The sequence below is a fragment of the Macrobrachium nipponense genome, chromosome 20 (genome assembly GCF_015104395.2).
Source record: "Macrobrachium nipponense isolate FS-2020 chromosome 20, ASM1510439v2, whole genome shotgun sequence".
Lineage (NCBI taxonomy): Eukaryota > Metazoa > Arthropoda > Malacostraca > Decapoda > Palaemonidae > Macrobrachium > Macrobrachium nipponense.
In genome coordinates this window covers 26,304,383-26,327,793 of record NC_061089.1, presented here as the reverse complement: position 1 = coordinate 26,327,793, position 23,411 = coordinate 26,304,383, and the positions used below count along the sequence as shown (strand labels likewise).

General features: G+C 38.1%; 1 protein-coding gene across 8 annotated transcripts in view; it reads left to right on the top strand.

The window, feature by feature from the left end:
* The window catches only part of LOC135223713 (myocardin-related transcription factor B-like), a 161,907-nt gene that overhangs the window by 124,619 nt on the left and 13,877 nt on the right, over positions 1 to 23,411 (top strand). For 7 of the 8 annotated variants that reach the window (XM_064262498.1, XM_064262462.1, XM_064262480.1 and 4 more), the window contains 2 exons: positions 18,729 to 18,838; positions 20,924 to 21,077. In XM_064262498.1, the coding sequence (XP_064118568.1) occupies positions 20,951 to 21,077 (127 nt within the window). In that variant the 5' untranslated portion in view covers positions 18,729 to 18,838; positions 20,924 to 20,950. Of the gene's footprint in view, positions 1 to 18,728; positions 18,839 to 20,923; positions 21,078 to 22,330; positions 22,820 to 23,411 lie in introns of those variants that run through there. The other variant, XM_064262489.1, reaches the window with a different exon arrangement.

Genomic DNA, 23,411 nt, shown 5'->3' with positions numbered 1-23,411 from the left:
GTTTTCTGTAAAACCATCAACTATGACCGGCAGCTCTCCAGTAAGTTGCTCACCAGGTGTGGTAGAGTGAGGATGCGTCCCATGGCGCCGGAAAGCGCTACCGGATGCACGATCCTTGGCTAACTTCAACCCTAAATAAAATAAGAGCTACTGAGGCTAGAGGATTACAATTTGGTACGTTTGATGATTGGAGGGTGGATGATCAAATTACCAATTTCCAGCCCTCTAACCTCTTTTTTTAGATCTGAGGGCGGACAGAATAAAGTGCGGAGGGACAAAGCCGGCACAATAGTTTTCTTTTACAGAAACCTAAAACGCTCACAGTTCAAAAAAAAAATAATAATAAATAACCAATAACAACGGTCAGAGTTCAAGAAAATAAAAACGCTCACAGTTGAATAAAGTAAAAACGATTCCAGACCAAGTAAATAAAAATGCCTACAGTTCAAGCTTGCCGTGGTCGTCAGAAGAATACTTAGAATTTTGATTTATTATTATTATTGGGTTGAGGAACTATTGAACAATATGTAAGGTAGCAGAAATCATACTACCTCAGCAGAATTTAATAGTTAATTTTTTTTTTTATGTTTTTCTAATAATTTTTTTCTCGGTGGGAGAAAATCGCATTAATTATCCAACTCATCTTTTCTGAGGGAGGGCATACACACCATCGGTAAAGTTTTCAATTTACTGATATGAACTGCTGTATAATCCAGTACATCATCCACTTTCGTTAATACCAACTGCATTGAATTGTAGCGGGACGTCAGCGAGGGAATTTGACATTTCCTGTGATTTTATAGGTAATGGTATATTAATACTCGTAAAAGAAAGGCGTTCCTGAGTTTCTTCCTTTCGTGAAATACTAATATGTCAATTATTACGGGAACTTTTCCAAACAAGGAAAGGAATCACTAGAAAAGCTTTATTATAACTCAAACTCTGCTGATACACCCAAGGTTTTTAATTAAACATTTATACTAGAGGTTGCCCTTCCTATTATTATTATTATCATTATTATTATTATTATTATTATTATTGTTGTTGTTGTTGTTGTTGTTGTTGTTGTTGTTGTTGTTAATTCATGCAAATGTTGAGAGATACCGTATGTAAATGAACAGGTAGGGCAGATTGATGTTGAGTAAGAAACCGACCCCTTTAAACAGGGGAACACCAATGAGGGTAATATTGCTAAATGACTCTGACTCTGGAAGGAGAAACGGCACTCCAATAGGAAATCAATGGCAGGTGATATTTCCGCTTCTCCCATATTTAATTTTGTGGGCCTTCTAAATCATCGCTGGGAAAAGGCCACGGAAGCTTCTCCGTAGGTGCTGCTAGTGAAAGTCTTCTGTCAGTCTTGCATTACTGATAAATTAAATTCGATGTTTGTTCTTGTCCTTTTCACCAATAAGATACATCTATTATTTCTTTATGACGAGTATTGTTGAGCCACTTCGCTAGCGTGTATTAAATGTTTTTTGTGTATAATGAAAGAGAAGCTAGAACTTTGCTTGTACTGTCAGGTAAGGGAAAATTTCTTGTTGCAAAAGTGCTGTCACATATGCTCTGTTGCTGCGTCATGTTACCCTTATCCATTACAAAAGCATAATTAATATAGATATGTTTCAATTATGCTGTAGCATTCGCATATTTTATCTTGTTATATGAGATGGCTAATTACTAACTTCTTTTCAAAATAATTTTGCATATGCTTTCTTGAAAAGCATCGAAAACATTGGTAATGGAAGACATCAAGAGATCATTTCTGCCATTTTAATATGGTTGGTTAAACGTGTGCTGGTTGGAGAACCGGATACGACAGAGGTACATACTATCAAAATGAAATAACAGAACGATCGACCTTTATTAGCAGGTCCCTTTCTCCGGTTCATGAATTTATTTATTTGTTTTTTTTTTTTTATTGGCAGTAACTTACATAGAAGAGTTCCCCATGCATAGAACATTTTTTGCAGGTAGGATCGCTGCCATTCCTGATGTTGCAACCTCTGAGGTACTCAATCCAACAGCCTTGATAGCATTTGGAGTAATACATCCCGTTCTGACAAATGCATTGTGATCTACTGAATCCTGTATGCCGTAGGATCGAGTCAAGCAGTCAGTTAGGCTAGGCTAGTGACTTTTGGGCTTGAGAGTGGACGGACGAGTTGGAGGATAAAGGATGTGGTCAAGCCACATCAGATTCGGTATTGAGAAATTACTATGCGCCCTTGTCAGTGTTGGGTAATGGTCTCAAGTGCACAAGTGCAAAACTATGTGGAATATGAGCTCTCTCTCTCTCTCTCTCTCTCTCTCTCTCTCTCTCTCTATCCTCTCATCTCTCTTCTCTATCTCTCATCTCCTCTCTTCTCTCTCTCTCTCTCTCTCTCTCTCTCTCTCTCTCTGAGTTCGGAAATATATTAAATTTTTCCCGTCCGTTCACTTTCATATGAGCTCCCAAAAAATGGTTTGAAGAAATCGGGTCAGTTTTTGGATGAAGCCAATTAATGAACAGTATCATGTGTGTTTCCAATACACTTTTTTCTTTTTTCCTGTAGTCTGAAGTTATCTAAATTTGGTTTACCTAAATGTTTTAATATCATACTGGCCTCTCTATAATTTTACGATTCATGAAAATTAGTCTTTTGTATCTACATTTAATAAGTGACTACTAAAGAGGAATGAAATACTGACTTCATGAACCAATGTAAGAAAAATTACGTTAGGATTTTAGGACTGGCTTGTGTCATACGTAGTTAAATGATTGATGAGCTACATTTTTATATGAAAGGACAAAACTTTTCTTATCTTGTTTTTGGGAAACTGATTACACACACACACACACACGTGTGTGTGTGTGTGTGTCACGTGAACTACATGTTGAAGTCTTCTAAAAGATTTTCTTTTACTTAATTCAAAATTCTTAATGAATTATGAATTAAATAATATTATAAACGAAGATACAAATTCTTTAGTTCATGGTACATGAAGCTTGAATTATGCAGCGAATAAAGAATATAGGGGACTTGTAAAAAGTTGACTTTGTAGTACTTCTTGGATGGAGTGTCAAATCCTATTTTTTTAGTTTGGTTTCTGTTGGCACTTTTGGGTAATCTGTTTTTCAGGCATGTTTGCTCGAATGACTGGATTTTTACTTATTTGTGCCTCGTAATTGTGGCTGTAGGGTCATCGTGGTGACTGTGAACTGCTAATGTGGGTGGTGACTTTATAAGTAATGTCCTCAAATATTGGCTAGTGCCTCAGCGTAGACAATGGATAATATGGCTTCCTCATTCTTTTTAGTTATAGTTCATTTGCTTGATGGTATACGTAAGAATGCTATCCTGTTATTTATTTTATGCATTATATTCTTGTTTCAAGCTAATTGCTGATTGCATTTCAGTTTTGTTTCATATTATATATGTCTGTTGGTTTCCACTACCTTACTGTATTTTGATTCAGCGGAGGCTAGCGTGGCAGTTCCATTCCATTTGGCTAACTCTGTAAGGAATTAAACTCGCGAAAGTGCTCTTCAATGCTGCTCTTGTAATCTGCCCGTCAGCAGGATTCACTACCGACGTTGACAGAACGAACAAGGGTTCGGTTCAATAGCGGTGGTCCGGGAGATGTAATTAACTTGTTTCTAAACACACACACACACACACACACACACACACACACACAGAGAGAGAGAGACCTAATTGAGCGAGCATGCATACAGTTCTTATAGTTCTGTCTTTGAGTATTTTTTTTATGTTTAGAAATTTATTAGGTTATCTCAGTAACGTCGCATTATTGGTTTTTCTAATTATCCAGCATACTGATTTATTCTGGGCCACATTTTGATTTATTCCCCATTCGTATCCTGCATATTGATTGTTTTTTTTTTTCTGTAATTCATATTAGTTTGTGACTTCTTGTTCTCACTACATCGTATCCGATGGACTACTTGTGACGAGGGTAAAGCCTGTCGTCCAGCTGCTTCTTAATTGCTTGTATTTTGAGCTCCCTACGGTGGATTTTCGTTGGCTTGTGTTTATTTGTTCCACTTGTTTGGATCACTTGCCCAATAGAAGCCTTCCTAATGATGTTGGGTAGCGTCCGCTAGAGATTTACGTAACATAATAGTTACGTTCAGTCTCACCCTTAGATCCTTATTGCACTATTTGGGGAATTGCTATTCGATGTACGTCCCTCTATGCCTGGTCACCCCATCAATACAGTAGACGACAAGAATATGAAGTTTCAGTTGAAACTGAATCGTAGTAATTATGCCAAGATCTGTCAGGGTGCTACAGCGGCAGCAACAAAGTGGTCCCACTGCAGCAGTACTGTGTAAGGCTTCCCGAATGGATTACGTGAGGTGGGAGATCGCGCTGCCTACTACTGCTACCTGGGCTGACGAGGTCCTCCTCTTCCGGTCCTGTTGCTGCTTTCCTCTTCCTCCTCGACCTCCAAGGTGTTTCGAGACGTTTTTATGCTCTCTCTCTCTCTCTCAAATCTCAAATCTCATCGTCGTCTCATACATATATTTTGAGGGATATTTTTAATAATAGATTAATGACTCTCTCTCTCTCTCTCTCTCTCTCTCTCTCTCTCTCTCTCTCTCTCTCTCTCTCTCTCTCTCTCTCTCTGGTGGTTAAGGAAATGGCTTTTGCTGTAGATCTAGAATTTCAAGTGATTGTCCGTGTACCCAAATGATTAGATCTGCCCCCCACGAGAAATCCCTGCAGATGAAGTTCTGTTGGAGCAACGTCATCAAGGTTTCTTGGCAGGTACACGGGATGAGTAATGTCAGAGAGAGAGAGAGAGAGAGAGAGAGAGAGAGAGAGAGAGAGAGAGAGAGAGAGATCCACCCATGCCCTTCGTGATGATTTCTGGGCGTTATTAGCAAAATTAGTCAGATGTTTTAATCATCCCTGTGGTACTTAGTCATGCAGTCAAAGATCATGGCTAACGTCAGACCTTTCTTTGTTAATCGTCGTTTCAATTCAAGAACATTCTGCCGTGAAACTGCCGGAAATTAATTCAGAATAGGGAGTGTTTTGTAATCAAGTTTATTCCTATTAAATTCATTCTTATTGTATTTATTTATTTTTGTATCTATATATATTTATTTTTAACTTTTCATTGCCGCATTATGTGTACGTCGGTTGTAAATGGCAGAATGGCAAATTTTATATTATATATATATATCTATATATATATATTATATATATATAATATATATAGATATATATATATATATATATAATATATATATATATAGATATCTATATATATATATAATATATAGGGGCAAAACTAAAGTTTTTGAACAATAAGGAAGCCAAACAAAGCGCTAGACAGAAATGATTGAAAGATTATATGTTAAAGAAGCTTTTGTAGAGTTCTGTGAATCTAAATGCATTATCCATCTTTTACGACGTAGGTTTTTTAATACTGTAATTTGTGATAATATAATGTATCGTGATGACATAGAAATATAAATGCATTGCCAGTCGAAACGATTCATGAGTTATATCTTTGTTTTTGTTTTTGTTTGTTTTCTTTTTTTTTTTTGCTCACTGGTAGCCATGTTTCAGTAACTTTGGGAATTAAAAGATAATGAAAATGGAATTTTTAAGACTGAACATAACTTTGGAACCTAATGTCTGAGAACATTTTTTATGTGAATCGTCGGAATGGACACTGGTCATTTTCACTCTGTTTAAAAAAAAGAAATGAAAACTTATTCTAGAAAATAATTCCAACTGAAGAGTGAAGTAAATTTTTATTTAATGAATCGAATCTCTCAAGACGATTGTGGCAACGGGTAAATTGACATGTTGAAAGTAGTTGGTGCAACAATGGGTTTTTATCTCTCATGTGTGGGTTATGATTCCCTAGAAGATGCAGAAGATTGAAAGGTAGTCGCGATGCACGGTGTTGCAACCGTCTACCGAGAAATGCCCCGTAATGCTCATTTCCTGGAAAAATTCTTGACTGTTACGAATTGTGCCGTGAGCACCCTTGTTTTCCTCATATCTTATGTTTCGTGTTTCTGTGTGATTAAAATAAAACTAGATAAAAGCATTGTTCTCGCTGGTCTTGAAAGTACAAAGTTCTATTCGTTGGTAAAATCAATACAAACTTTGGAATGTGTTGCCTGCGCTACTAGAAGAACTGGCCTTCATATATTAATTAGAAATTACTTTGCCATCCAATGAAAAAAGAAAAGAAAGAAAGAAAAAAAAGAGTTCATGCTATAAGAGCGTGGTATTGGTATATGCAAAGGTCGGAAAATATAATTCCCTCTCTGTCATGAGCAGTTTTTACAATACTATTAATAGCTGTGCAATTCTGTGTGAATTCTCGCTAGAGACGGGGGGTTGGGGGCTGGCTGTCAGCCGACGATAGAAAAACACTGAATGGAAAAATAAAAAGGATCCTCCCTAAGCAGGTGTTTGGCTAAATAATACTCTGCCTGTGAATAGTTTCAAAAGAACCAGATGGATGCTCAGATTTTGATGAACCGCGTTATCTTGAAAGGCCCGATTCAGAGTTGATTGGTGATTTGTGACAAATTCTCAGGCAGTATTAAATCGAAAAACGACGAAACGACGCTGAAAAGAGAAACCTCTCCATCCCCGTAACGTCTTCCGCAGACGGGCGGACGGTGTGCAACACATCAGCCACCTGGTCATCTGGCATCGGAAACATTGGAAAAGGAGCCTTATGAACGAGTGCCGTTAAGAATCTCCTGTACAAGTGCGTAGGCGTAGGCGTGGTTACGTGAGTGTGGGCGGGCCAGTTTTAACCTCTTAGTTGTTTACCTGACCTTGGCGGTGACGTCACTACTCTGAGGTGAATGTGTTTGTGAGTGGATAGATCTAACGTGGATCAGCGTTTCAGGTCGGTCGGTCTCTGCCATCTCTGAAGCGTCTTAACTGACTTCTGATGCCACGTTAGGGACATTGTCGGCCTCTTCTCATTGGTCAGGTTTCTTTCCATTGGTTCACGCTCTCTTTCCCTTTTGCATTCTGTTGTTCTCTTGGCTCGAAGTCTAACCAGTAAGTTATTGTTTTGCAGAGGAATTATAGTCCTCGACTTTTTTATGTAAAGCCCTCGTTATGGAGAGCGCTCATCGCACACGCACTTGATATCAAACGTAACCATAAGTATGAGGTCTAACTACATTTTTATCATTGACATCTTGAAAGTTGGGTCTTCATTATAGTTGTACCTTTTGTGAGATCTTAAACCTTGATAAACGTATCTGCCCAAAATAATTGAGCATAATTCTAATAATTTATTTCTTGTTTTGAGATTAATTTTAATTAAATCAAAATAAGTTTCTATAATTCAAAGTAGGCTTTTTGAATTTGTAAATGTATACATAACTACTCACCCGTTTTTTAAACGGCCACAACACGTTTAGTTAATTATAGGATTGTTTTGGTCTGAAGTTTTACCAGAAAACTTCGGTTACATACAAGATACAATGTGTGTGAAAACGAGAGAGAGAGAGAGAGAGAGAGAGAGAGAAGAGAGAGAGAGAGAGAGAGAGAGAGAGAGAGAGAGAGCGGGGCGGCCGATTGAGATATTTGCTATATATTATCGGTATAAACTTGACTTTGAGTATTCAATATATTTTATCTGTTTAGCAATTTTCAATTCAGTGTAAGTGGTATGTTATTAAAATGTTTGGAAATGTGAAATCTTGGTTGTGAAGAAAAGCCCCCACATAGTTTTCGTTCATGTTGCAATTAACTTATCGAAAGTATCAGCGCGGTACATGAATAGTGCGTTTAAATAAATTATAATTCATAATGCTGTGTAATTAATCTTTAATACTAGATTTTTTTCATTTTACCATTCGCTTGTGAAAAACTAATTTTTCGTATTGATTCATCACAATAAAACGCCAAGGACCAAGTTTGAAAGTTTCCCGATAGCCTCCATATTTCCCACTTATTTTATTTTGTAATTGTGTACATAGACACGAGGTTCGTCCCGGTATCAGATGTAACCTGGATAGTTTGTTTAAGAAGCGACAGCGTACGTAAGACAAAGTACATTAATTCCTTTGCGGTCGTTTAGTGAACAGTGCCTAAGTAAACTTAAGAGCTATGTCGCCAGCTTTGATGTCTAGCCTGCTTTGACCTAGATGAGGATTTCCCAAATTGGTGCATGCTTTAGGGAATGTCACTGGCAACTCGTAGATAAAATTGTGATAAGAAGGTAAACGCCTTTTAATTTATTCTCAAGAATGTGATATATTTTTTGTCATCAATATAATTCACGTTTACAATATTAAGGGCTATATTTCGCTTAAATCTGATCGAATCTTCTTGAAATAGTTGTGTCAGGCGTTCTTCTGTATCCTGATTTAAGATGAGAGAGTTTCTGACCTCAGGGTAAAGAAGTTCTGCATTGGATTACGGATGATCTAACAATAATAAGTTTCTAATCAGGATGTTGTCAGTTCGTGATGCGCCATTGCAGGTCATCCTGCAGTACCGATAACACTTTTATGGCTTTACAAAGTGTGTTACTTTATTGTCAGTGTATGCATATGGAATAGGAGTTGATGTAATTAACTTACGTGTTAGTGTTAGGAGGTATTCCCTGTTCAAAAGTTAGTTGGCTTTTTCTATGGAGTTTGCAATAGATAGAAATGTTCCAGCGAGGTTTTGCCCCCCAACATTTCTCCATAGTATTCTGGAGCGCCTCAGTGGCGTGATCGGTATGGTCTTGGCCTGCCACTTCGGTGGCCGCGAGTTCGATTCTCGGGCATTCCATTGAGGTGTGAGAGATGTGTATTTCTTCTGGTGATAGAAGTTCACTCTCGACGTGGTTCGGAAGTCACGGAAAGCTGTTGGTCCCGTTGCTGAATAGCCACTGGTTCCATGTAACGTAAAAACACCATACAAAACACAAATCCTTAGTATTCTGAGCTTGCTATATTGAGTACACTGAACATTTATTTCAATACGGGGCACTGGCTTCTACCCTTGAGAGGTTAACATGTCTACTGTAATTGCATCTGAAATATTTATTTTTTCCGCAAGAAACACATTCGTTCTCTCTCTCTCTCTCTCTCTCTCTCTCTCTCTCTCTCTCTCTCTCTCTCTCTCTCTCTCTCTCTCTCCGTGCAGTAAAAAGTATGTATATACCTGAAGCGGGAATGATTCTTCACAATTCAGATAGAGGTTGAAGTTGGTAATGGTTTTTACAATACCAACCACACAAACTCCCCACACACTATGTACTTGCTTTATAAGTCTTGATTTGCTTTAGAGGAGTGACTGTCTTTAATTGTTTACCGTATTTTGGTATTTGCTCTTCCTTTTTCTTTTTGAGCGATACGTGCACAAAGCCATTATTTTTATTGTGATAATTCTTAATGCCTCCATTAGATGTAGTAAAGTTTAAAATTTCAAAATTACAATTCTAAAAGCTATTTTGACACGATTTCAAGATTTAGAATGACACTATTAGTAGGTATTATTACTTTTTTTTGCGGGAAGTAGCATGGAGGATTTCCCACAAGTTGATTAAATGATCAGTTTACTAAACTTAATGTCACACGCCTGTCGATTCGAATGAAGACGTTGCACCGGAAAATCAGTTGAAATAATTTGCAGAATAGTGTAATTGGATTAATTGATTAAATAAATAATAATAATAATAATTATTATTATTTTTTTTTCCCCCTATCACAGTCCTCCAATTCGACTGGGTGGTATTTATAGTGTGGGGTTCCGGGTTGCATCCTGCCCTCCTTAGGAGTCCATCACTCTTCTTACTATGTGTGCCGTTTCTAGGATCACACTCTTCTGCATGAGTCCTGGAGCTACTTCAGCCTCTAGTTTTTCTAGATTCCTTTTCAGGGATCTTGGGATCGTGCCTAGTGCTCCTATGATTATGGGTCCGATTTCCACTGGCATATCCCATATCCTTCTTATTTCTATTTTCAGATCTTGATACTTATCCATTTTTTCCCTCTCTTTCTCTTCAACTCTGGTGTCCCATGGTATTGCGACATCACTGAGTGATACTTTCTTCTTGACTTTGTCGATCAACGTCACGTCTGGTCTGTTAGCACGCATCACCCTATCCGTTCTGATACCGACCTAGTCCCACAGGATCTTTGCCTGATCGTTTCTATCACTCCTTCAGGTTGGTGCTCGTACCACTTATTACTGCAAGGTAGCTGATGTTTCTTGCACAGGCTCCAGTGGAGGGCTTTTGCTACTGAATCATGCCTCTTTTTGTACTGGTTCTGTGCAAGTGCCGGGCATTCACTTGCTATGTGGTTTATGGTTTCACTTTTCGTATTGCACTTCCTACATATGGGAGAGATGTTATTTCCGTCTATCGTACTTTGAACATATCTGGTTCTTAGGGCCTGATCTTGTGCCGCTGTTATCATTCCTTCAGTTTCCTTCTTTAGCTCTCCCCTCTGTAGCCATTGCCAATTGTCATCGCTGGCTAGTTCTTTAGTCTGTCTCATGTATTGTCCGTGCATTGGTTTGTTGTGCCAGTCCTCTGTTCTTTCTGTCTTTCTCCTGTCTCTGTATATTTCTGGGTCTTCGTCTGCTTTTATTAGTCCTTCTTCCCATGCACTCTTTAGCCACTCGTCTTCACTGGTTTTCAGATATTGCCCCAGTGCTCTGTTTTCGATGTTGACGCAGTCCTCTATACTTAGTAGTCCTCTCCCTCCTTCCTTTCGTGTTATGTATAGTCTGTCCGTATTTGCTCTTGGGTCTGTCCGTATTTGCTCTTGGGTGTAGTGCTTTGTGTATTGTCATATGTTTCCTGGTTTTCTGATCTATGGTGCGGAGTTCTGCCTTCGTCCATTCCACTATTCCTGCGCTGTATCTGATTACTGGCACTGCCCATGTGTTTATGGCTTTTATCATATTTCCGGCGTTGAGTTTTGACTTGAGTATCGCCTTGAGTCTCTGCATATATTCTTTCCTGATCGTGTCCTTCATCTCTTGGTATTTTATATCTCCTCCTTCCATTATTCCCAGGTATTTGTATCCTGTCTCATCTGTGTGTTTGATGTTGCTCCCATCTGGTAGCTTTATCCCTTCAGTTCTCGTTACTTTGCCTTTTTGTATGTTGACTAAGGCACATTTTTCTATTCCAAACTCCATCCTGATGTCCCCAGATACAATCCTTACAGTCTGGATTAGGGTATCTATTTCCTTGATGCTCTTACCATACAGCTTGATGTCGTCCATGAACATCAGATGGTTGATTCTGTTGCCTCTTTTCTTGAGTTGGTACCCGGCATCCATCTTCTGTAGTACTTTTGTCATGGGAATCATGGCTACTACGAAGAGTAGTGGGGACAGTGAGTCGCCCTGGAAGATCCCTCTCCTGATATTAACCTCTGCTAGTCTTATTCCAGAGCTTGTAAGTACTGTATTCCAGTTGCGCATTGTATTTTTGAGGAAGCTGATGGTATTTTCCTCTGCCCCATATTATTATTATTATTATTATTATTATTATTATTATTATTATTATTATTATTATTATTATTATTATTATTATTATTATTATTGTAGTAAGAATTATATTTGCATAAATTCATAATTTTTTCCTTGTTAAGTGGTGTGATGTTTTTGCGGAAAATTAATACGTAAGAAAAGTAGCTGTAGAGTCTTGTGCTCTCCTACGTTTAGTATCGACAGGAATGCACTTAGAAATGACTGATACGTAATAGCAGTGCAGTATACAAAGTAGACTGCTTTCATGAAAGTAATCTAAAAATTATGATTTGTGATGTATTGCATTATTTTCCTTTTGGCTCATCTTTGCCATTGTCGTAATTTCTTCATTAGTTATGAGGAAGCTGGTGATGTGTCATTTGAGTGACCATGTTGCCTTTGCCTTTCTTCACTGGTTCCTGTTGAATTCCTGTCTCCCATTGTCCCCTACTTCGACCGCTGCCAGTGCCAGTTTACCCCTTTTCCTATAGTCACTATCCCTCGTCACCCCTTCAATCAGGCCCAGGAACGCGAAAGGGTAAGAAGGGACATACTATCATGGTGCCAAATAATGGAAGTAGTGGAAAAGAACCTCTGCATGAACGCTTTCGTGTTAAGGGTCCTGGCGGATGAAAGTGCCTCAACAACTCTAATATTTCTCCCATTTTTCAGTCTTTTCCCGTGGGTTGATGAGAAAGCGAGGAGGGCCACGAGGAAGTTCGTTAATAGTGGATTATTTTCCCCCATTTTCCATTATTTTGCCCTGGGCACCAGGGAAAAAGAGAGGGAGGGGGGGGGAGAGAGAGAGCCAGAGCTGCTGTAACATCTGTAGCCTACTTTCAGAGTTGGCACTCTGTATAAGATGGGAAAGCTGGCAGATAGACAACACTTGGAGAATAAGCTTGCTCGGTCTCTTCTGTCTCTCCCTCTTTCACACGCATTCTTGTCAAGGTACAGCACTTACACAATGCCGCCTTCTCTGCCTTCCTACAACCTCACTATACCCTTCTCTCTCTCTCTCTCTCTCTCTCTCTCTCTCTCTCTCTCTCTCTCTCTCTCTCTCTCATTTGGATTGCATCTGTGTAGACTCAGCGTACTCTATAAATTGTAATTGTATAATGACCAAAATTAACAGGAATTTTTTTTCTGGAAGTAATTAAATGTACAGAACTTTACACGTGCCTCTTATGTGATATATAAAGCTTGTTCTTTCTCACGGATGTAACTATCGCGTGTCTAATGAAAAACTGCAGATATTGCAGATAGCTGTATGTGTGATTTGAATCGCTTAGAGAGAGAGAGAGAGAGAGAGAAAGCTGTATGTGTGATTTGAATCGCTTAGAGAGGAGAGAGAGAGAGAGAGAAACGTCCTTATTATTATTATCAGAAAAGAAGGCGTTGTTAGCAAATTCCTTATAACAATTTATTTTGTGCCATTTCCGCAGCTGACGCCCGAGAGAAAGAGAGAGTTAATGGTCTTGTGTAGCTAATGAGTTTGGTGGGTTGGCGTACTGCTTGTTAGGTCAGTGGAAGAAATTTGTTGGGAGACCTTGTGTCGATCTAGTGAATTGTGTTTGCCAGAAATTCTCGCCATAAATTCTTAAAATTTCTCTTGGATTTCTCTTAGAAATAAAAACCTCTGGTTGTTGAAGTTATGTTATAATGTTAGCATGCATATTGTAATTATATTAGCTGGCAATCGTATACAAAAGGTTCTTTATTGATATTAATTTTTTGCGAAAGATAAATGTCCTTGGGATGTTCCCAGTTAAATTGGATCATGGGTTCTTGCCCTGCCAATTGTAGTACTTTTCTCAATTGTCGTTCTTTGCGGAGTTCCTAACTTTTTATCCATCATTATAATGTAATCGTTGCTATTATTTTTGCCAAGCTTCTGGCCATATGTCTTCTTTTTTTTTCTGAGAGGTTGGGAGAGGTCGCGCGGTGGAGAGAATTTTAGCTCTTAGTCTGCTGACATCGTGGTCCATAACTTTTTAATTTGTGGTGTTAAAGCTCTTCATTTTTCACTGTGACTCCGCAGATATTGTTGTTGGACGTCTTAAGATTTTGACCTTGAGTAATTCGAAACTTGTAGCATTGTTGGACCATGTTGTGGGAACGAAAGCTTCAAGCTTCACTGGAGCAACTGTAGAGTTTTCCTGCACAAAAGGAAAACTGTAAACTCACAAATATGGTGCTTCCAGTTCTCATCGTGTGCTGGTTTACTGTCCTGGAACATCTTGTAATTTCCGTCCCCGCACATTTCTCCGTCCATCCCATAAGATGATTTTTTACAATTTTATTTCTTGGTAATAACTTTTGGATAAAGTAAATAGACTTTATATTTGGTATGCATTAGCAGAGGGAGCCCATGTGTTGAGTAAGGTGAAAGTCTTAGGTCAAGTAAGGATTTGCCATTACCCTGGCATAGTTTCACAAAAATCCCGTTGTCAATACATTCTCAGTAGTTCAAATTAGATTTCATGGGATATCGTATATATCTTGTCTTCGTTATTAATGTTGCTTTTGTTTTATGGTAAATAACGACAGTATTCCGTAACATGATTGTTTTTTTCCAGAGGAATAAATATTCTCAAAGATGAGAGTCTTGGAATCAAGAATTGGTAGTTTTCTTGTTACCCCCCGCCGAAGAAGTTGTGCTTGATTTTTTTTTTTTTTTCTGTTTGTTAGGAGGAATATTACGAAAACAATTGTTTGAATCTCTACGGCAATTTGAACAGTGGGCCTCGCGGCTCACAGAAATTGAATAGATTTTAGAAAAGATTAGAATGTGAATGGAAAGAGAGGAGCCTTTTTGTGTGTGTGTGTGTGTGTGTGTGTGTGTGTGTGTGTGTGTGTGTGTGTGTGTGTGTGTGTGTGTGTGAACCCACAGTGGGTCCATCATGGTAGGAGTTTCGTTCGTTTGCTGGCCCTCCATATCCGTAACATTTCAGTATTTTATGCTCTCCTTTTTCTGAGTAATCAGACCACGTGGTTTTAGTTTTTTACATTAATTTTCTTCATATCACACACAAACACACACACACACACACACCTGTCGTTTTACACGCCTTCATGGTTTTTATGTATATTAGGTTAACTTTATACATACATATATATATATATATATATATATATATATATATATATATATATATATAATATATATACACATAATGTGTGTGTTTGATTTTAAATCACGAAGAAATAAAAACATGATTATACGAACCAAGTTACAGTTGCTGTGACCATGTCTTGGTAATAAGACGAAGGTGCTTAGCATCTCTTAGTGTTTCAATTTTCCTTCGTGGCTGTAACTTTGTTAAATATAATATATATATATATATATATATATATATATATATATATATATATATAATTTATGAATGTATGTCCGTGTGTGTTCGTAGTTATTTGTCCAGGTGGTTAGTCCACCTCAACCATTTTGTTTTATAAGACATCTGATACAATGACCGCCTTGATTTCACGTACCCAAAATGTACCCACCCATGTCACGCGTTTTGTTTCGGAACTAAAATGGGTTTCCTTCGACATCTGTCTGTCCACAGAGTGCTTTAAGCTAGGTGATTCTGTTGATGCCGTAGTCTTGAGTACAATAGTGATATTTTTAAGTGTTGTTGAAAGGTGACATTTTCTGTTTAAAGGTAGGTCACTAATTATATATATTTTTAAGGATATGAGGCGCAAAAGTATTTACAAAGCATGTATAGGTCATCTTTTTTTTTATTTATTTATTTTTTTTGGCCCATTCTTAGTGCAGTGCATTTTGTTTTAGCCACGACGACTATAATTGGGGCAACGCCATTTTAAGTAAACATCAGAAGTGTGTGCTTAGGGAACGTGAGAGTAACCAGCAATTATGGCACATTTCCTGGAAGGATGATTTTCGTTACGAAGAATCCCCATAGTTTTGAATAGTATACAATACAGTAGCAAGGATATTTGTTATACGAAACGAATGCCATTTACCTTCACTACGACAGGTATCGAGTTCGTTTGAGCATTCATTTTTCGTCAGTTTCCTTGTACATGACATCATTCGCCTTCCTCCAGCTGTCAGTATATAGCCACTACCAGGTCATCACCGCTTTCCACATGGCTTTTGGTAAGGAGAAAGGTTCTGCTATATTTTCTTGCCTTCGGAAGAGAGAGAGAGAGAGAGAGAGAGAGAGAGAGAGAGAGAGAGAGAGAGAGAGAGAGAGAGAGAGAGAGAGAGAGAGAGAGAGAGACTGTGGTTCCATTTCCTTTGAGAAGAAACCGGGCATATAATCTCTTGCCTCAGGGGAGACAAACTTCTAGAGAGACATAGATATTGCGGTAAAGCTTTTTATTTTTATTTATTTATTTTTTTTTTTCTTGGAGATAAACCTTGTGAGAATGATGCAGAGAGAGAGAGAGTTTGCAAATTCTATTCAGGAAATAAACCCCTTGAGAGAGAGAAAGAGAGAGAGAGAGAGAGAGAGAGAGAGAGAGAGAGAGAGAGAGCACTTGCGGTATATTCTCTTCCTCCTTGGAGATAAACCTTGAGAGAGAGAGAGAGAGAGAGAGAGAGAGAGAGAGAGTAGTTTGCAAATTCTTTTTCGGAGATAACCCTTGAGAGAGAGAGAGAGAGAGAGAGAGAGACAGTTTGCAATATATTCTATTTCGGAGATAAACCTTCAGAGAGAGAGAGAGTTTTAGAGTATTTTCTCTAGCCTTGGGTTAGAAACCTCTTTTTGCTGCTGTAGCAGCAGTCCTTGGTATCTCGTCCTCGCTTGCGCTCTTATTCTTGAAAGGCGATGATGCTCTGATGCTCTCACAAGAGGCCGTTGAGAAGCGGCGTGGGTGCTGCCTCATTCACACCTCGGAACCTCTTCAGAGGAAACCCTTTACCCGAAGGTACCTGCTGAGTCGTAGATTTTGAACTCTCTTACCCTTTCGTAACTTTTGTCTTGAAATTTTTGTATGGTTGGTCTGATAAGATGCGTCTTCCTGGTTATTCTTTTCGCCTTGCTAATGTATCGGTACTGTCAGTATTTTGTAGGGGTTTTGTATTTATATATGGCCAGGGCTGGAATGCAGTATTATTATTATTATTATTATTATTATTTATTATTATTATTATTATTATTATTATTATTATTATTAAGTATATTGATGATGTTTGTTATAATGCTAATTGATTGTTTTCATTCATGTAGAATTTATGACTTAGATTTGAGGATATCTGCAAACTTTTGATATAATGGAAAGGGCAATTTCGGTTGTCAACATGATTCTTTTAAGGGGCTTGTACGTGCCTTTAGGGTCATTGCCACTGCTGCAGTTGGGAGAATTCTAATGCAGACAGTTGAAGTGCTGCATTTATGCGTTTCCCCAAACTGATGTTTCGCTTACGTTTTGTTGCTTCAGACATACTGCAAATAAATGAGAAGCGAACAGTTGTAAACTTTGTCAATTCTTGAGCCAGACAGATTTGCCATTCTGTTTCTTGTTTGGGAATATGAAAATAGCTGGAGATGCGAACCATTCAAGTGTTTCTTACCACATCTTTTTTGCCTTGTTTACGAGACCGCACAGTTTTCATGTGGTCGTGTTACGGTATGTCTTGGGAGGTATGCGCGCTTGCGCTTGAGTTTTCGGTCTTGATTTGTTGTTTGGTGCTTGACTGTATCCTCTAAACAGATTTTTATGTCTAGTTTGCGCATGGGGATCATTGTTGGAGAAAAGTTTTAATGATGTTTATTCTGGTTTCAGAAGAGGGGGTACCTACTCCTACATCCTAGTGTTTGGAGTGTAATTTGAAAACAAGGGAAGTAGCACAACATTCTTTATCGAAATTGTTGTTCAACAGGTTTTTATTAATTGCATCTGATTTTTATTTTATCCACCGAACTTATTTTTTTTAGTTCATATTCTTACCGTACTGTTACCGATCTTTCTTAATTTTTTAAATTACTTTATATATTGCAGATTATAAATTAACGTTCCAATACCCCTTTTATATAACCTTATTTCATCCTTATGATAAACTTGAAACACTTCACTTCAGCCCATGTCTGTGAACACATTCGAATGCAAATATAGAACATTGTAACCGTTATCTATTGCATATACAGCAAAAGCGGTATAAAATATATATACACGCAAGAAAAAAAATCTACAGGTCTACAGAATGCGGGAATAAATGAGATAATACAAAATCTTATAGCAAGACGGGAAAAAATTGTAACAACTAGGAATGATAGGTGCACTGAAGGTAGTACATAAGGCATTAACAATATGGAGAGAGAGAAAAAGCAGAGCTTCGAAATGCTCGAACAAGATTTGAGAAAAGTGATTTTAGTTACCTACCGCCCTACTTCCATTTAGTATCGAATAGTATTGAAGATACAAAACGCGGGGTTAATGTTCTCGAAGGAAGCTTCTCACAGTGAGCTCATTGAGTTCAGGCGCTCTATTCCTTGCCACTTCCATCAGTCAATTAGGCCGTCGCCTCACCGCCTCCGGATAATAAGTCATAGGCCAGGGGTTGGGGCTCTAGGTCGTGACAGGAACCTCTTTGAAAGTGGATGTCTCGCCCTATCTTTCTCCCAGCAAAAGCCACTCACACACCTCCTTCACGTTTTCCCCGGCTTATCATCCGCTGACCCTTTCCTCTCCGCAGTTAGAGGTCCACTCTTTAAAAGAAATAGGTTTCATGCCAGACATTTAAGTGCTCTCTGTGGCGTGAAACATTAGTGGGGTTCCTGTTCTGCAATATTGTTTGCATTAATCCTTAGTTTTGTGGGTATTTTTTTATTGTCAGTGTTGCCATTATTTAATCTTGCATTTCATTGGGAAGACATAATTAATTGCGTGCTCATGGTAAAATTTGCCACTATTTTGTCTCGTGTTTTTGGGGTACGCGATTCGGTTGATAAAATGAAAAACAAATGCAATTTATAAAAACCTGTTGAACAGCAATTTCGATAGAGAATGTTGAGCTATTTCCCTTGTTCTCAAATTACACTCCAAACACTACATAGGATGTAGCAGTACCACCTCTTCTGAAACCAGAATAAAATTCATGAAAACTTTTTTCCAACAATTGCGCATTGCGCGTTGTTTGGCTTATGATGTTGACTAGAGATAAGTGAGCACACGATGTCTCCTCGGATGGACTAACAAGTCTTTGAGACATCCTAATCCTTGTAACTCCGTGTAACTTGCATTCGTTAATTGTGGCTCTTTGGTTTTTTTCAGAGTGTGGTACTAAGGTGGTGGTCGGGGGAACGGAAGCGGTGTACTGGGCTGTCCAGCTGGACGCCGACCTGCTGGACACCATCGCCGCTATCTACCCTCACTGGTTCAAGGTAAGTTCTGGCTGCTTTACGTCTGCCTCTGCTTTTTATATAATGTGAAGTGTGGTCTACATCGCTATCAAATAAATGGTTTGAAGAAAGTATCCAGGACCCAGAGTGTCAGGGAAGGTTCGATGCCATATTGTTGAAGAGGCGAGTAAGGGGACTTCTGATAATGCTAAATTGTGCGTACACCGTGAGGATTAATGTTCGATGGAACCATAGAATCTGCCTCCACAGTGTCAGAATTGTGCTTCCTTACAAGTCCGACCTGAAATTTTCCAAAGGCAGTGTTTTACTCTTTAAGATATTAAATAACTAAGTCTAAGTATTGGCAAATGTAAGTCTAAGTATTGGCAAATGTTCCTGTGCAAGTATTTCTGGATGTTATCCTCGTAAGCTACAATTTGCTCTTGGCGGTTTAGATTTTCCGTGTTTATAGGGGTACTACTTTGCACTTGATAAATACGAAGTACGTTCCATAGTCTTATCTCTGGCTGTCAACCTTTCAAAGATGATGTTCGCAAGATCTAGTCGATTGATTTATTAACTTTGGTAAATATGACATCATAACTTCGAACTTCGGTCATCGACACCTACAATAGATTCACTCTAGATTTTCCTGTTAAATCATGGTACAAATGTTTTAGCTTTTTCGGGTTCGGTAAATCGAGATCATTGTGCTATTATAAGTCCTTTCGTTTCGGTTGTTTTATTTCAAGGATTCTTTTTTCATAAACTCTTCTTCGCATTCTTACATTTGAAATCTTGGCCTAGTTATTACAGTGTATTAGAAACTGAATTTGACCTGCTTGAATCTTTTTAAAGCATTGCTCGGTTTGCTTCTACGCAGTTGTATTTAATGCAGGGTAATGGTCATTTTGGATCTTATTAACACTTAAGTTATTTGTAATATTACGTTTATATTAATATTTTATAAGTTTCCGTGTTATTTTTCATTTATATTACTCTTTTCTTTGGTCCTCTAATAATTTTGTCAAGAGTGTTGGGTTTTTTGTAGCATAGATGGGAAATCAGTTATATTTAAGAATGGAGTATTGTTTAGTGATAAAAGATAACTGACTGTATTAGTTAACCGAGTGAATTACTGTAGAAAAACTGAAAACAATTCACATGTTTAAGAGATTCACGTTGTTGATGGTTCATAATCCGGTGGTTATGGTGGTATGAAAATATTACAGACATGGAATAAATCCTCGTTTACTTTTGAGAAAAAGCTATAATGGGTAATATGTGACTTATTGTATGTAGCACTGCATAGTTGAGTGCCCTCTTGATTTGTGCGAATTACATGCATTCACGGCAAGCTGCCTTACACCCTCATTTTTACGGTGCTCATGTTATTCTTCGAATGTTGCGCTGACAGCTCATTGGCGAGGACAGTTGGTGCTGAGGATATTGCATAATGTGGTGCACGTATATTTAGCAGTAAGAGTTATAAATAGATGACAACAGCTTAGCCTAAATAAGGCTCAGGCAGTAGAAGTCAGTGTTTATGGCAAGGAAATGTTCAATATTCGTAAGTGGCAAATCGTATCTACTTATTTATGGGACCTAAAGATGCTCCCTTCGTTTTCTTCCTGTTTTCTTCGGGCTTGGGCTAGAAAATGGTACAAGGTTGCCATCCCCATCAGACTTGAATCATTTTGGGAAAGAATGGGCCAACTTATGATCTGGAATCAATTACAGATCATAATTTGAACCATTGTTTCCCAAAGATTCAGACTGATGGGGAGGGCTTGTACGATTTTCTAGCCCAAGTCCGAAGAAAACTAGCGGAAAACGAAGAGAGCATCTGTAGGCCCCATAAGAGATACGATTTGCCACTTACCAATATCAAACCTTTCCTTGCAAGTAGTGCTTTTAAAATGTCTTCATCATCTTATTGTTGATTATATAGAGCTGCTCCATTTAATTGCACCCTTTAAATTCATAGCTTTCTCAAGAAACCATGCTTTACAGTGTGGGAGGAAAGCCAGAAGTTCGGAGGCCATATTGGCCACAACAAGTAGGCCTGCATGTACCCAACAGGTGCCATCTTTGAAAATCTGTCTCTAATGATCGTATTTCTTTCAGGATTGCAATTTGAACGACTTGAGTAAAATGGCCGAAGGCAGTAGTAGCAGCAGCGGCGGGGGGTCTCAGCCCCCCTTTATTCCTCTCTCTCCTCCTAAATGTGAGGTGGATGACTCTCCACTACAAGGAAAGATGCTCAATAAAAATAAAGAATGTAAGTATTGATAAATACTTGTTCATCTCTCATGTATATACGTGATATATATATATATATATATATATATATATATATATATATATATATATATATATATCATACATACATACACACACATATATATACACATATATATGTGTGTTATCATAACCATAAAAGCATATACCACTTTCTCGAAGAAATAAAAAAGCGGTGGAAGGGTATCTGTTGCTATGATTTTATATTTGTATATATATATATATATATATATATATATATAGTATATAGATATATATAATATATATATATATATATGCATTAAGCTACAAAATTCCTTTAATAGCCAATCCGTTCTATCTCGGAATTAATATATTTTAAAATATGTTATCCGAAAGGAAATTTTTTAGTAGACAATAATTTCGTCCTCTCGTGGATTTGAACCAGCGCACAGAGGAGAAATCAGGACTTCAGTGACCCCGGTCGGTCTAGGTGTCACTGAAGTCCTGATATCTCCTCTGTGCTGGTTCGAATCCACTAGAGGACGAAATTATTATCAACTAAAATATTCCCTTTCGGTTAACATATATGAAAATATAAGAATTTCGAGTTTAGAGTACAAATTGGATATTGAAGGGCATTTGTAACTGTGTGTATATATATATATATATATATATATATATATATATATATATATATATATATATATATATTATAAAGTTTGTGTGTGATAGGTGTAAGTTTTGTGCATTTATTCTTGTGAATATGTGATGTGCGGGCAAACAAAAAATTTGTTCTGCAGTTAAAAACATTTCATTGTCGTCTTCTTTTCTCGCAAACTTTTAAATGTTGTTAAACTGTCGTCGCATCGGTACAGGATTCGGTATGGTCTATTAACGTTCACCGTCGGAAGCCTGATACCCTTTATCTAAATTATGCGTCTGGTGGCCTAAGTTCTATGGTTCTTTGCCGAAGGAGTTCAAGTTGCGTCGATGTCCCGTTTACGACTTAATGAACATCGTGTGGGGAACAATTGCATTTCTTTTCTCTCATTCCTTGGAGACTTTGCTGTTTGGGACATTGCAAAATTTGTGTATTTTGCGTAACGGCAGAGACTTGTACGGTCCATATCATATTAGTGTTGTAAGCGATGGATGGAAGTGACGAACTTGTAATCTCAGTAGTTTCCTGTGCGAGCTTTAACCTCAACTTTGCTATTCACTCTGAGCTCTTTGAAGTGCTTAGCCTCAAGTGTGATCCCAGTAGTGTTGCCCACATATCAGTGGTGGAATTTAAAAGAAATATGCATGCGTGCTGATTCTTATGTTATGATTTTTGTTTGATTCGCTCTGCACAACTGTACTTCATGCATTTCTCACTGGTCCTTGATTCCATTGGAGTAGGGGTGAATGTTGAAGAGAATGACAGGGCGACCATGTTGAAGAGTTGGTTAAGTGACATGAAAATAATAATAGCCCCATGGCTTGTGTGTCCCTTTGCAACTTAAAAGTCGAGGAAGGAAACGATGGCGGCCTCTTCCAGTGATTTCTTGGTTGCATCTCGACGGCCGATGTCCAACTTCTGCTACTTGAACGCGAGTGTCTTTGCATCCTCTGGGAATTGTTGTCGTGGCACAGGTGTTCAAAGAATTAGTTTGGCAGTGTTTGAGGATTTGCTCAGGAATATTCCAGAAGCCAACGCCGAAATTTCCTCAAGAAAAATGTCTTACCTCTCGTCCTCTGGAAATTCGTGTCGTGGCACAGGTATTAAACGGATTAGGTTGATCTGATCAGCAATATTCCGAATGATGAAGCTCTCCTCCTCCTCTCCCCTCCTCATCCTCCTCCTACCTCCTCCTCCTCCCCCCAACAAAAAGATTTGAACTGTAGAGCCGAGGTATAACCATTACCTATATTGCAAAATAAATTCGACTTTTATTTTATTGACGTACACGTCTTTTATTTTTTATCTGTTCAGTTTTTTTTTTTTTTCAAGAGTAGCTCATAATTTTTTTTTTAAGATTAGCTCATTAATTTTCTTGATGTTTGTGTAGGGAAGCGGTCTTTGTATTTAACCGAAATTCCAATCATGTTAAAAAGATATTCCACAATGAAATTTGTATTGGTGTAATTAGTGGATTATACTCCAGGTGGATTTAAACATCAGTCATATCCTTTTGCCAGACAGTTGTGATATGGTGGTTGATTTCATGTTGACTCCTAGCGTGAGAGGTATTTGCTTCCTCATCTAAATTGATAAATTATTCGGTGATGATTCTGTATCTCCCAATGAATGGCAGTGTAGTTGCACTGCAGGTGAAAAGACACGCCTTTTTTCTTTTTTTTCTTTGTGGGA